The sequence below is a fragment of the Eimeria acervulina genome, genomic scaffold (genome assembly GCF_000499425.1).
Source record: "Eimeria acervulina Houghton genomic scaffold, Eah_scaff254, whole genome shotgun sequence".
In the NCBI taxonomy this organism is placed as follows: domain Eukaryota; phylum Apicomplexa; class Conoidasida; order Eucoccidiorida; family Eimeriidae; genus Eimeria; species Eimeria acervulina.
Genome location: NW_013549959.1, coordinates 15,853 through 29,236, shown reverse-complemented (window position 1 = coordinate 29,236; position 13,384 = coordinate 15,853). Strand labels below are relative to the sequence as shown.

At 52.3% G+C, this 13,384-nt stretch overlaps 2 protein-coding genes across 2 annotated transcripts; both read left to right on the top strand.

Moving 5' to 3' along the window:
- Positions 1 to 2,650: 2,650 nt before the first annotated feature.
- Positions 2,651 to 4,470, top strand: EAH_00028700 (hypothetical protein, conserved; the record flags this gene model as incomplete). Its single annotated transcript, XM_013396284.1, has 4 exons — positions 2,651 to 2,727; positions 2,979 to 3,484; positions 3,641 to 4,133; positions 4,401 to 4,470. 4 exons carry the CDS (start codon positions 2,651 to 2,653, stop codon positions 4,468 to 4,470), a joined length of 1,146 nt encoding a protein of 381 aa, XP_013251738.1.
- A 464-nt stretch (positions 4,471 to 4,934) lies between these two features.
- Positions 4,935 to 9,919, top strand: EAH_00028690 (hypothetical protein, conserved; the record flags this gene model as incomplete). The annotated part of the gene is made up of 7 exons (XM_013396283.1): positions 4,935 to 4,938; positions 5,237 to 5,306; positions 5,900 to 5,996; positions 6,190 to 6,807; positions 6,929 to 7,952; positions 8,228 to 8,370; positions 9,023 to 9,919. The coding sequence occupies 7 exons, from the start codon at positions 4,935 to 4,937 to the stop codon at positions 9,917 to 9,919; spliced, it is 2,853 nt and encodes a 950-aa protein (XP_013251737.1).
- Between the last annotated feature and the right edge of the window lie 3,465 nt (positions 9,920 to 13,384).

The following is a 13,384-nucleotide window of genomic DNA, read 5'->3' as shown; positions in this document are numbered from 1 at the left end:
AGGAGACAGCACAAAAACAGCAGCAACAGACAGATAAGAAGGAGACAGCCGAGCAGCAACAATAGACAACAGAGATATAAAACGGATACACCAGAGAGACAGCAACAGCAAGAAGGAAAAGAGCAAATGTAGAGATAAGAAGGAGACAGCAGAGAGGCAGCAAAGAGACAGCAGAGAAGCAGCAAAGAGACATCAGAGAGGCAGCAAAGAGACACCCGGAGGAGCATAAGGAGACAGCAGACAGGGAGGAGACAGATACAAAGGAGACAGCTGAGAAGCAGCAAGGAGACGGATAGATATAAGCAAATGCATCTGCAGCAACTGAAGCCAGCGGCATTCAGGTGTCTCTTCACCTAAACAAAATGCTGCAGTGCTGCAGCATCATAGAGAGACAGGAGACAGAAATAAGACAGAGAGGAGACACAGAAGACAGACAAGCCACAGACAGACCGAACGCAGCTAGCTAGCCAGCTAGCTACCTAGCTAGCTAGCTAGATAAATAGATAGACAAATAGATAGCTGGGTAGCAGCAAGCGATGCAACATTATCTGCAGGCAGGTTTTATGTTGGAGCCGAACAGCCTGAACTAACTGCCCTCCTTGCTGGCTAGCCAGCTAGCTAACCAGCTAGCTAGTTATCTAGCTAGCTACACAGTTACATCTAGTATGTCTGTCTGCAGCTTCTCTCTGTCTCGCCCCCGCCTCATCTCTATCTCATGCCTGTCTCCTCGCTGTCTCCTCTCTGTGCTCTGTCAAATTATTTAAGCGTGACGTTCTTAACGCCGGGTGCTTGCATCTGTGGCTGGCTTGCTGCAGCAGCAATTACAGCAGCAGCAGCACTTTCAGCTGCAGTAGCAGCTGCAGCAGCGAGAGCAGCTGCAGCAGCAGCAGCAGCAAAGTGGGGGGTCTCTTCTATGCAGAAGCCCCAGGCCTTCTGCTGCAACGCTTAGACATACGAGACAGCTGGGGGAGCGGAACGCCCTGAAGGTGGCTCGTTTAGCTGCTGCTGTTGCTGTTTCTGTTGCTGCTGTTTCTGCTGCTGCTGCTCTGTGCTGTCTGGCGTACGCTATCCATCATACAGAGACAGCTGGCAGCAGCAGCAGACCGGAAGCCTTAGCAGCGATGCTTTGAGGCCCCTGCAAGTTCCGCAGCAGCAGCAGCAAGAGCAGGGTCAGCAGCAACAATAGCAGCAGCAGCGATACACTTTGGTTGCGGGGCGCAGCCCCTCATTGTCTGCTGCTGCAGATGGAGAGGAGACAGTAAGGAAACAAAACAAAAAAAGAAGTGCTGCAGCAGCAATCCCGCTAAAGGCGCCCGTGCAGCTGCGGGGAGGGCCTTCACCGCAGCAGCTAGCTGCAGCTTCACAATCATACGCAGCTAGCTACACCTAAACACAGCTAGCTGCAGCTACACACAACCAGCTGGATACGACATAACGTATCTAGCTATTACTCTGCGCATATATATATATATATATATCGCTACCGCCAGACGCAGCTAGCTGCCGCTATACAACAGCTAGATGCAGCTATACAACAGCTAGCAGCAGCTATACAACGGCTAGCTGCGCTACCCCGGGCTAGCTACATGTGAACGCGGCTAGCTGCAACTAAACCCGGGTGGCTACCTACAGGCAGCTGCAAGAACAAATACACCTGAGAGTTGATCCCCCCAGAGGAGTATTGACAGCGTGCGTTTGCTGCTGCTGCTGTTGATGCTGCTGCTTCTGTTGCTGCTACTGATGCTGTGCTGCTGCTCAGTTGTTCGACTGCATGCAGCCCGCACACTTCTGCTTCCGGAGCCCCTTTAGAGTATTTACAGCGAAATAAAACAAAGGCGGTGTATATACACCGTACAGTGTAGCCACAGCGCTTGTTGAGGTGTCCGCCATATAGAAGAGTATTTTAATTTGAATAATATATAAAAATAAAAGATGTATATTTTACATTTATTTATAAACAAATTATAAATAAATATAAAGTATATTATACAAACTCTTCGTCTCAGATCCGCGGCGGCCGCTTCGCTGCTGGTCTGACTGCATGCATTTATAGGGTATATTTTCTTCCTTTTTAAATTAAATAACTATTTAGAATTAAGTTTATTGATATATTCATTTATTTATTTCTGTAAACATACCTATAGACGCCCCCTTCTTCTTTTACTTCTCTTTGTGCTTCACCGAGCTGTGCCAGTGGTCTCAGTATTACCTCCTTCGTCTGTATAAAGGTTTTGAGTGTATGCTGAGCTTTCTTGTTTTAATTGATGTTTATTTGATTATTTCTTTAGGTTTAATGAATAGCTGTTTCTCTTCTTCTTCTTCATTTTATGTAGCTCTGCTTAGCTAGACCTGCTCAAGATATTTGAGAGGGTAGCGAGGCAGCGAGCAGCTACTGCAGCAAAGTGGTTTTGCTGAGGAGTTCTGTGCTTTTATTTTTTTTCTTTTAAATATATTAATCATGCAGCTCTGCTTCTTCTCATAGGGCTAACTGCAGCATCGTAGCGGTGGGTGTAGGTGCCTGCAGCACTCTTAAAGGGTTAAGGCCGCAGGGCTACCCTAGGCCATCAGGCGGCTGCTTCTTCTGGGGATCAGCTGTACCTGCTGCTGCTGCTGTTGCTGCTGCACCTGCTGCTGCTGCTGCTGCTGCAAAATGGCGGCGCCCCTGCTGGGGGCGGAGGAGGAGCGGCAGCTGTTTGCTGCAGATGGAGTTCGGGCGATCATGCAGTGGTAGGTCTACTTCTTCTCCTTCTTCTTGCTGCTGCTGCTGCTGCATTTGCTTCTGTCTCCTGACTCGCTGCTGCTGCTAGAGCACACCGTTTTAGTTTGTTGCCGCTGCTGCAGGTAGCACCACCTCCTTCTTCAGCTGGAGACTGCTGGTTGCTTCGTAGCTGCTGCTTCGATTGACTGGCGTTGCTACCGCTTCTGCTGCTGCTGCATGTTTTGCTGCTGCTGCTTGTCTCCTGCTGCTGCTGCTGCAGGCCCCCCGGATATTCAGTAAATGCAGCGGATTGGGTGACAGAGACAAATGATGCATTCACGAGGCCCCTCTCTCACTTCGTCGGGGAGTTCCTGTCTGTGCCTGCAGCAGCAAGACCTGCAACGCCACTTCGCAGCAGCAGCAGCAGCAGAAGCAGCAGGCAGCAGCAACGAGGACGCCCTTGGTGGGGCTCAATGGTCGGCCCCGACAGCAACGGGGGCCCCGGCTTGTTCACTGAGGCACTCCTCTTTAGAGAGCCTCAGGGGGCCCCTGAGGGGAGGGGGCCCCCTCCCTCAGGGAGTTGTTGCTGCAGCCCAGTAGGAGGGGGGCCCCCACAGCAGCAGCAGCAGCAGCAGCAGGAGTGGCACGGCCCGCCCACCAGTGGGGAGGAGCTGGATGTGGCTGCTTCAGATCCCTCAGCTTTCCTTCAGCAACAAAGCAGCAGGGGCCTCAATAGGAGCAGCAGACGCAGCAGGCAGGGGAGGCGGGCTACTGTAGCAGCTGCAGGTGAGCCTGTTGATTGTGCGGGAGCCCCGCTTCGGGGCACGCTGCATGCATCTTGGGGCTGTGCATGCACAGCCATGCATGCTTGCATGCATGCATGCATGCATTTGCTCTTCTTTTCTTATTTGACGTGGAGTATTATGTTGCTGTGCTGTGCAGGGCTTAAGACAGCAGCAGAGCGACAGGGCTCAGCGGGGTTCTGCTCCAGCTGTGGGGCCCCACAAGGGCCCCAGATGCAGCAGAGAAGATCACTGTCTCAGCAGCAAACAGGAGAGGGGCCCCCAGTAGGGCATAGGAGTTACAGAAACAACGCAGCTGTGGGGAGCCCTGCTGCTCAGGGGGCCCCCAACGCCGCTGCTGCTTCTTGCAAGCTACTGCTGCAGAGACAGAAAGATGTGCTAAAGCAGCAGTATCAACAGGTAGAACAGCTGAGGAAGCAGCTGCAGGAACTTGAGCAGGCGCTGGCAACGCTGCAGCTGCAGGGCAACGCCAACAATCTGCAGCAGCAACAGCAGCAGCAGCAGCAGCAGAAGCAGCAGCTGGCCTTTCCGCGGGTGTCGGGCCCATCACTGACACTGTCAGATCTTCAGCCTGTCGACTCCATAGAGGAGGAGGACTCCGTTTGCTGGAGCCTTGACCCTCGCGATTACAAGTAAGGCGCAGTAAACAGCAGCAATGCATGCATGCAAGTATGCATGCATGCACTCAAACGTGCGTTCATGCAACACGCGCATACCTGGGGTCTAAGGGATATTGGCAGCATACAGAATGAAGCGCTGGTTGGCTGGTTTCACCAGCTTGTAGATGAGGCTTGGGTTTATCATTAACGCAGTATATCTGTGCCTGTGTATTCACCTCAGCTATGCATTGTTATATTACTTATCTCGAACGCCGGTTGTTTGTTGTTGTCTTGCTGCAGAAACATGACAGCCGCTTCGGTGCAGTGGATTCCGCCAGCGGGGATATCATCGCGCCATTCGGAGCACTGAATTTAAACAGCCTCTGCAGTGTATACTCTGCAGAGGACAGAGGGGAAGAAGTAGCTGGATGGGCACCGGTTTGGGTTTTGAAAAATAAACAGAGAAAAGCAAACTCGGGCAATCGCAGAGAGTCATCTCTCTCTTTTTGTTGTGCTTAAGAAAAGCAACAGGCGGCGGCCAAACCTTCCTTTGCAGAAACGCTGTTTGTAGATGTAGATGTGCGTTTACTTACATCGATGTCAGTGGGACATTGGCTAGAAACTTAGAATGCATCTAGGAATAGCTAGTTTAAAAGCATGCAGATGTGGGGGAAGATACGCTATAGACAATTGTTTCTTTAGTAGTGCTGAACTTGCGCGAGAAAGCTGAATGTAGCGTGCGCTCCCAACGTGTACAGACAGCTGAAGCAAAAGGCTTGCTAGCGGGTTAATTTATGTGATGGCTAGGTATTAATGCAGATAGATTGCAATGAAATGCGTAAGAAAGTGTTTTCTTCTGCTTTTAGAAGGCATTTAGAGTACTGTGCAGAGAAGCTACAAAAGAAAGAGCGGCTACTCATAGTCGCGCATTCATTTTGAACAAGTCGTAATGGATTGGCTGGCGAGGAAGTAGATGAAGAAAGCTGCAGGAAACCTCATCAAAAAGAAGCCACCGGTTTGAATAAATGATTAATGCATTATAATGAAACGTTTAAACCATCAGATCTCTTAAATTTCCCTTATTTTCATCAAAAATAGCTGTCGATCGTTCACGTTCGGGGCTGTTTGTCTGCCAGCCGCAGTCATTCACCCGCCAGTGTCCTCCCCGCACCTGATCTTGCAGTTTCTCCAGTCAAATGGTGTCAAGTAAGAATATGTTTGAGGCATACTTCGCTTGATTAATCTTTTTTTCTTCGTTTGAGTCTTGAAACGATAGGAGAAGCCCAACTCCTCTCTGGGGTTCTACGGGAGCGCGGGGGCAGAAGTAGTAAGCCAGGTTTCCTAGTGGGCTGCTTGCTGTAAGGATTCTGTGCCTCTTGGGTTGATGCAGCAACCGTATTGGTTTGTTACAAGCCCTTTTTGTTTTAATTCATATATCTTAACATTTAACTTCTCCTTAGACTCCGAAGTCCTCGCTCCCGTTCCTTATTACTCCCCAGTGCCTCCCAGCTGTCCGTCCTTCTGCATCGGCGCATAGACTCACTACCCCAACAGCTAACTCATACTACAGGATCTTCTTCTGTGCTAATACAACCTTGAGAGGCGGAGTTGAACAGCAACACCACACCACCTCTTCATACGTTCTCCATTGCCCTCAGCATATATTAGTACTCACTCAGAAGCGCGCCCCCCAAATATGAGGCCTGTACAACGGCTGCAGAAAAACAGGCTACAGAGGCGACTGGGGAAGCGATAGGGCGCCTCTTTCTGCAGCCCTAGCTCCTCCTTTCCCTTTGCAGGTTCCTTGCTGCAGCAACAATGGAGCAGCAGCAGCTGCAGCATCAGCTGCAACAGCCAGTGCAGCAGCCAGTGCAGCTGCCGATCCTTGAGTCAGCGGTGAGTCGGGGAACCTCCTGCTGCGTTTGAGACCTCAGATATCCCTGCCTCCTAGCAGCAGAAGCTGCCGCTACTGCTGCTCCTGCTGCTTCAGCAACAGCTGCAGCAACAACAAGAGCAGCAGCTGCAGCAGCAGCAGCCCCACTGCTTTAGTGTTGTTTGTGTGGCTGTCTCTCCTCTGTCTGTCTCTCAGGTTGCAATCCAACTGCATGCATCGCCTGCACATGCTTTAAGCCCCACAGAAGCCGTCGCTGCAGCACAAGGCGTGAACGAGCCTCAGGCGCAGCAGGGGCACAGCAGAGACAAACCCAGGAAGCGCCAAAGAGCAGCAGAAGAGACAGGTGCATATACACCTCAGAAAACGCATGCAGCAACTTGCGACGAAGAAGTTGTGGGGGAGATACAGCTGCAAAAGGATACCAGTTGCGCGCCTGCAGCAGCAGAAGCAGCAGCAGCAGAAGCAGCAGCAACAGCAGCAACAGCACCAGCAGCAGGAACAACAGCACCAGCAGCTGCAGCAGCACCATCAGCTGCAATAACACCATCCACAGCACCATCCACAGCATCAGAAGCAGGGCCTGCATCAGCGACAGCAGCAACAACAACAACAACAGCAGCAGCAGCAGGTGCAGCATCTTCAGCAGCAGCAGAAGGGGGTAACGCGCTGCAGCTGGGCCCTGTAAAGGAGGAGGGAGGCACGTCTCTGCAGGCTACAGCCTCAGGCGCTTGCAGCCCCTCGCCATCATCCGTAGACTCTAATGCTTTTCAATACGGAGATGTCTCTCCCCCAAGTGCTTCTTCTGTGTGTGAAGTGAGTTCTTTGCTGCTGCTGCAACAGACGGGCCTGAGCTGCACAGCAGCAACAACAAATGCGCATACCAATTCATTTGTTTCTGCTGCTGTTTCTGCTGCTGCTGCTGTTGCTGCTGCAGATTCTTCAGCTTAAAGGTGTATCTCTCGCGAGCTTAAGGCGAGCGGTATTCAACTGTCTCCGAGACCTTCGTTCAGACAAAGAGGATCTCTCTTTAAATGCCTCAGGGTCTTCAAGCGCCGGAGAGTCTTCAGGGGGCCCCAGTGGGGCCCCCGTTGCCCCTGGGGCCCCTGGGGCCCCTGGGGGCCCCGGGGCTCCAGGAGCCTCTGGTGGGGCTCAAGGGGCCCCTCGGGCTGCTGGGGCTGGGGCCCCCGGGGCCTCAGGGGCCCCTAAGGCTGGGGGGGCCCCCGGGGGTGGTGGGGGTGTTTTAGGCAGTTATAGTATGCACATTTTGAATGTGATGGAGGCGAGCGAGCTGGCGGATTTGGCGCCGTACGCGGAGATATTTTCAGTTTGTCTTTCATCGGGTCTACCCCCGAGGAGTTTATCAGGGGAAGTGCGGCAGCTAATGAAAGAAGGGCTGAAAGCCCTCGAGAAAGCGGGTTATTGTGTGCATGCACGACATGTCTTTGAGGAGTACCGCCGCCTCCTAGCGACTCTCAAACGCAGAGACCTCTTACTCGCTCCCCTGTCCGGCTCACGCTGCAGCAGCAACAGCAGCAGCAGCAGCAGCAGCAACAGCAACAGCAACAGCAATAGCAACAGCAGCAGATCCAATACCATTACCACCGGATGTACCGGACACAGCGCCAGCAGCAGCAACAGCAGCACCTGCGCCAGCAGCAGCAGCACCAGCAGCAGGAGCAGCAGCAGCAGCACCAGCAGCAGCAACTTCTCCTTCCCAGAGGCACCTGCAACCGCAGGTGCGGAAGACGCGAGGCTCGCGGATTTGTGGGCAGCGGCATATGCAGAAGACCCGGCGAGAGAGAGGGGCCCCCTAGGATCACCTCGCAGCAGCAGCAGCAGCAGCAGCAGCAACGCCTCCTGCTGCACATTCGGCAGGCCCCAAGAGTATCTGATGCACTGCAAGGGAGTCATCCTCACGCAGCTCCGCTCGTTGCGCCGCTTGGCGCCAATTTGGGCGTGTAGGTCTCAGCTGCTGCTTATGCTGCTGCTGCTGCTGCTGCTCCTACTGCGTTTGCTGCTGCTGCTGCTGCTCGTGTTGCTTCTGCTGCGATGTATCCGTTTGCAGTGATTTTGCTGCGGTGTTGTTGCTGCCTGTCGTTTGTTCTCTGGGAGCGACTCAATCTCTTTGGCAGGCGGTCAGGGCTGGAGTACATCTGCAAGCTAATTTTATGCTGCTGCTGCTGCTGCTGCTGCTGCTGCTGCTGCTGCTGCTGCTTGTGGTGCTGTGGTGCAGCGCGGGACCGTGCGTATCAGTATCACCTTGAGACGGTGCTGGGCGCGCAGCACCCTTCGGAGTTGTCTCCTTATTTGAATGTGCTGTCTGCCTTAGAGTGGGACCCTGAGGGGAGACACCCTGTCTCAGCAGCGTCTCTCCTTGTGCGTTGGAGGCTGTCTCTTTGTCTATGCGGGTGTCTTTGTCTTCTTCTCTCTTTAGCTGTCTCCTTTGCTGCTGTTGCTGCTGCGCTCGCTGTTGCTGTTTCGTCTTGCAGTCTCTGTCTCCTCGTGTCTGTATACCTCAGCTCGCGGTCTGCACATTTCGTCTTTGTTTGTCTCTTTGTGCTTATTCTTGCAGTGTCTGTCTCCTCTTCTGTCTCCTTAGTCTTTGTCTCTGTCTGGTGTTGAACGCCTTTACTCTCTTTGCTTCTGTTGCTCTCTCCTTTTCAGTCTAAACAAAAAGATTATATATATATATTTAGTTTTGTTTGCGTTTTAGTTTGTGTCTCTGCCTCTGTCTCCTGTCTCTCTGTCTGTATCTCTCTTTGCTGTCTTTGTTTATCTGTTTGTCTCTATTTATTTTTCTTTATGTTTTTGTGTGTAGACGCATGCGCCTCGTCTCTATCTTTTCTTATCCCTGTGTATATCTATTTGCTTATCTGCTGTCTGTCTCTCGTCTTATCTCTCTTCTTGATATCTCTTTGTCTTCCGTCTCTGTCTATGTTTGCTTGTTAGTTCTATATATATATCTATATATATATCTGTCTCTAACTGTCTCTTCGTTTATCTGTCTCCTTTGATGTTGCTGCTGCAGGAATGTCTCCGCGAGCTGCATATTCTGCAGTGTATGGACAGACGAGAGGCCCAGGGGCCTCTGCCTATATCTCAAGGGGAGTTGCTGCAGTGTCTATCTGCTGCTAGCAGCAGCAGAAGGCTTGCTGAGGGGTCGCTTGGGGGCCCCCTAGGGTTTAGCAGCAGCAGCAGAAAGGCAGCAGCACGGGCTGTCTCCTCAACTCCAACACTGTCTACTAGAGGACAGCAAAAGAAGCGTCTGCTGTCTGCGCAGCTCGCAGCAGAGATATCATTAAACCTTCAGCGGCTGTCGTCTACATCTCTCTCTTCACTCTTCTCTTCGGGGAGGGGAGGGGGGCCCCGGGGCTTAGGACAAGATAAAGATACAAGTGATGCGTCTCTGCTGTATGCAGAAGAGCTGCTGCAAGTAGCAGAAGGAGACAGAAACAGTCTCCAAACAGCAGCACAGCAGTTTGCTTTCGTTGAGCTGCAGCGCCTAATGAAGTACTGGGCTGAGGGGGTTCTCCCGCAAGCCGTTACAGCGGGAGACGATCCCGATCCCGATCCCGATCCCGATCCCATACCGAGGAAGACCCCACACCTCTCCCGTTCACTGTCTCCTCCTCCCCCTTATTCTTCTTCTGTCTTCTGGGATTCTCCAGCGAAGCTTGCTGCTCCCTCGCGCTTGCCTCGTACCCGCAGCACTCCTTCTAGTTTTGCTGCTGCTGCTGCTGCTTACAGCAACAGCAACAGCAACACCTGCACATCTGCTACTCTATCAGAGAGCAGCAATGGCCAGCAGCAGCAGGGTCCCCTCATAGCCTCCACGGGGCTATTTCCTGCAGGTAGCAGCGCAGCACAGGGCCTCAGGCTCCAATCACCGAAGCAGCAGCAGCAGCAGCAGCAGCAAGGCGACTAAACAATAAAAGTTAAACGCAATTCCTGCTGCGCATCGAACCCCTGCTGCTCAATGAATAAGATAAACAATTTCGTACATACACCCCGCACTCTTGAGGCCTCAGGCATGCATGCATGCATGCATGCATGCAGAGTGTGGGGTTTTAGGGAGTTTGTCACATTAAGACGACACCTCAGCCCCTTTGCCTTTCCTGTTTCCCCGTTGCAGCTGCTTGGATGCGAAGCCTGAAGGCAGCGTTAAAGCAGCAGCAGCAGCAGCAGCAGCAACTGCAGCAGCAGCAGCAGCAACTGCAGCAGCAGCAACAACAACAGCGGAGTAGGACCCTAGTCCTCAATATATAAGGCCTTTCGCCTTACTCTGTCTGTGGAGGAGACACTTCAAGAAGCTGCAGCCAGCCTGTGCATGAAGGGGCCCCAAACGCATGCATGTTTAGGGGCTTCTGCTGCTGCTGCTGCTGCTGCTATTGTTGTTGTTGCTGCTGCTGCTGCTTGTTCATTTAGAGCTTTGTTTCTTATTTGTTTGGGGCTGAGAGGGGGCATATGGTGAGGGTCTTTTTAATAGAGCAGCATTTTGCTTCTCTTTTGTATGGGAGTGACAGGGCCCTGCGTTTGTCTTTAATATAACTCCACTCTATTTTGAATAGACTGGGAGATACAATAAAAGTAAATAAATAAATAAATTGTATTCATAATAATAACAATAGTAATTATAATAATAATATAATATGCTGAGGCTTCTCTTGTGCAGCAGCGGCACATACTTCATGGCTGAGTGTTTTGCTGCTGCCACGTTGCGCTGCTGCTGCCTTTAAATACCTTGGAGGAGATTTAAGCTGCCTATACACCCCAAGCTGTCTACACCACCTACAGGATGAGGAATGGGAGGAGGCTGCTGTTGCTGTTGCTGTTGCTGCTGCTACTGCTGTTGCTGCTGCTGCTGCTGCTGCTGGGGCTGCACCTTGAGCTCTAATAGGAGTACACCTAAGTGCTGGCGAGGAAGGGCTGGGTTGGGGTGTCTTTGATTTATACGCCATAGGTGATGCTTCTGTGGAGACAGAGTCTGCTGCGCGTTGTCTGTCTCTGTTACTGGGTAGGAAGGGCCTCTAGAAGGGCCTTAGCTGCTTGCTGCTGTTGCTGCAGCTGCTACTGCTGTTGATGCTGCTACTGCTGTTGATGCTGCTGCTGCTGCTGTTGCTGTTTTTGTTGCTGTTGCTGCTGCTAAAGGTGTTTGTTTGCAGCTGTGCAAGCTGCGTATGTCTTTCTGCTGCTTATTGCAGGGCTTGTACATCAATCTGAGAGTTTTGCCTTTGATTTATACCTTTATAATTTGAGAACAGCACGAAGATCGAGAGAGGGAAGCCTGCTGGTTTGCGTTTGCTTTACAGTTGCTGCCTTTCTGTGTTGCTGCTGGGGGGTTTCGTACAGCAGTTGGAGGTTTAGCTGAGTCCGTGTGCTGTGTATTAATTATATATTTAACCTTTTAATTATCTTTTTAAAAATAATTTAAAGAAGACTGCTGGGGCGTCTCCAATAGATAAACAAACAACTCCAGCACGCTGCTGCCCCAGCGGTCGCGAGGGTGTGTGCTCTGGGGTGTATAGGCAGCCAAAGATACTCCTAAGACCCTTCCGTTTACATTTTGAATTGAAATCAATTCATTTTAATCGTTTAAATATTTTTAAAACTCAAATAATTAACAAACAAACTACGCTAGCAGCAGACTTCGCTCCAGAGGCGCAGCCGACGGCTGCCCGGCCGCGACGGGCAGCAGCAAGAGAGCAGCAGCAGCAGCAGCAGCAGCAACAGCAGCAGCTGGAGAGCCGGTGGCTTTGTTTGGGTTTTTCTCTCTGTTTTTTTCGTTTAATTGTGTTTTATTTAGATATATTTGAGTATTAATGCCTCCACAAAGAGGTAAAGAAAGACAGTAGACAACTACTGCTGCTGCTCTAGCCTCGCCTCGCGCTGTCTCTGCCGTCTCTATGGCCGGTTGTGCTGCTGCTGCTGCTGCTGCTGCTGCTGTCTTCGCTGCCGCAGCAAACCTCTTCTCTTTCTTCTCCGGAAGTCGTCTCTAACACTCTTAAGAAACACTTCTGCCCGCCATCCCAACAGCCACGCAGCAGCAGCAGCAGCAGCAGCAGCAGCAGCAGCAGCGCCTCGCCGAGTCCGCGGGAACAGCGGACCGCCGCAGCTGATGCGGAGCGAGTTTGCTGCTGCTGCTGCTGCTGCTTCTACTGCTGCTCCTGCTGCTGCTCCTAATTCATCGTTCCTAAAACCTCAGCGCTCAGCACCACGCCAGCATTAGATGGGCCTCTACAGCTCCAGCGGCTGTCTCCCTGTGTCTGCCGGTCTCTTGCTGCAGCTGCAGCAGCAGCAGCAGCTGCTGCTGCTGTCTCCTTTGCCGTTTACCTTCTTCTCGCTGCTCTGCTGCTGCAGCTGTTTCCAGTCTCCTCCTGCTATCTCCTTGGTGCTCGCTACCCACATGTACAGACAGCAGACAGCCGTTGGCTGTCTCTTCCGCTGCTGCAGCACTTCCTGAGTTGATGCTGCTCGTCTCTGTCTCCTTTTGCTGCATGCAAATCAATTTTCTCCTCAGGGGGTCTCCAGCTGTCACCGCCGCAGCAGCGGCCCCCAATGGCTGCAGCCCTGCAGCAGCAGCAGCAGCAGCAGCAGCAGCAACAGCAGCGGGCGTTTGCTCAGGTGACTCCTCAGCCCTCCCTTTTTCCTGCAGCGTTAGAACAGCTTCTCTCAGCAGCAGCAACAGCAGCAGCAACAGCATCAGCAGCAGCAGCAGCAACTGCAGCAGCAGCAGCAGGTCTTGTTTCCCCTGCTGCAGGCCCGAAGCACCACTTGCTGCATGCAAGCAGCTGCAGCAAACAACTCTGTTGTCTCTCTCACGTCTGCTGCAGAGCGCCGGGGAGGAGACAGGCGGTGAGGGAGCCATGGGCCTCGGTGCTTTGTAAGTGGCAGTTCCTGGGATCGTCTCCCACTCTCCTGGGATCGTCTCCCACTCTTCTGGGATCGTCTCCCACCCCACAGCTCCCACCCCACACCTTCTTCTCCGCCTCTTCCGGGTGCTCCTCCTTCACAGCGACTGTCTCCTTTTGGGAGTCTCTCTGTCTCCCCTTCTTTTGTTTTTTTGTTCTCAATAAGTACGAACCAAGGCAGCGCCGCTTCTATTTCTTTTTATCTGTCTCCTAGTATGTGTAGATGCGTTTGGGTGTCTCCTTACAGCAACAAGCTTCTGTCTGCAGCGGAGACAGCAACGGCCCACCTGAAGAATGCATATGAGGGCCCATGCTGCTGCTGCTGCTCTGTCTGCTGCACTTGGGGGCATCCGAACCACTAAGAAGCCGCTTAAAGATGATTCGTTTGCTGCTGCTGCCGTCTCTGTCTCCCTTGCTGCTGCTTCTTCCTCTCCCCCTCACTCTCCGCAGTCTTCTGCTGCTGCAGCAGCCGCTGCAAAGGC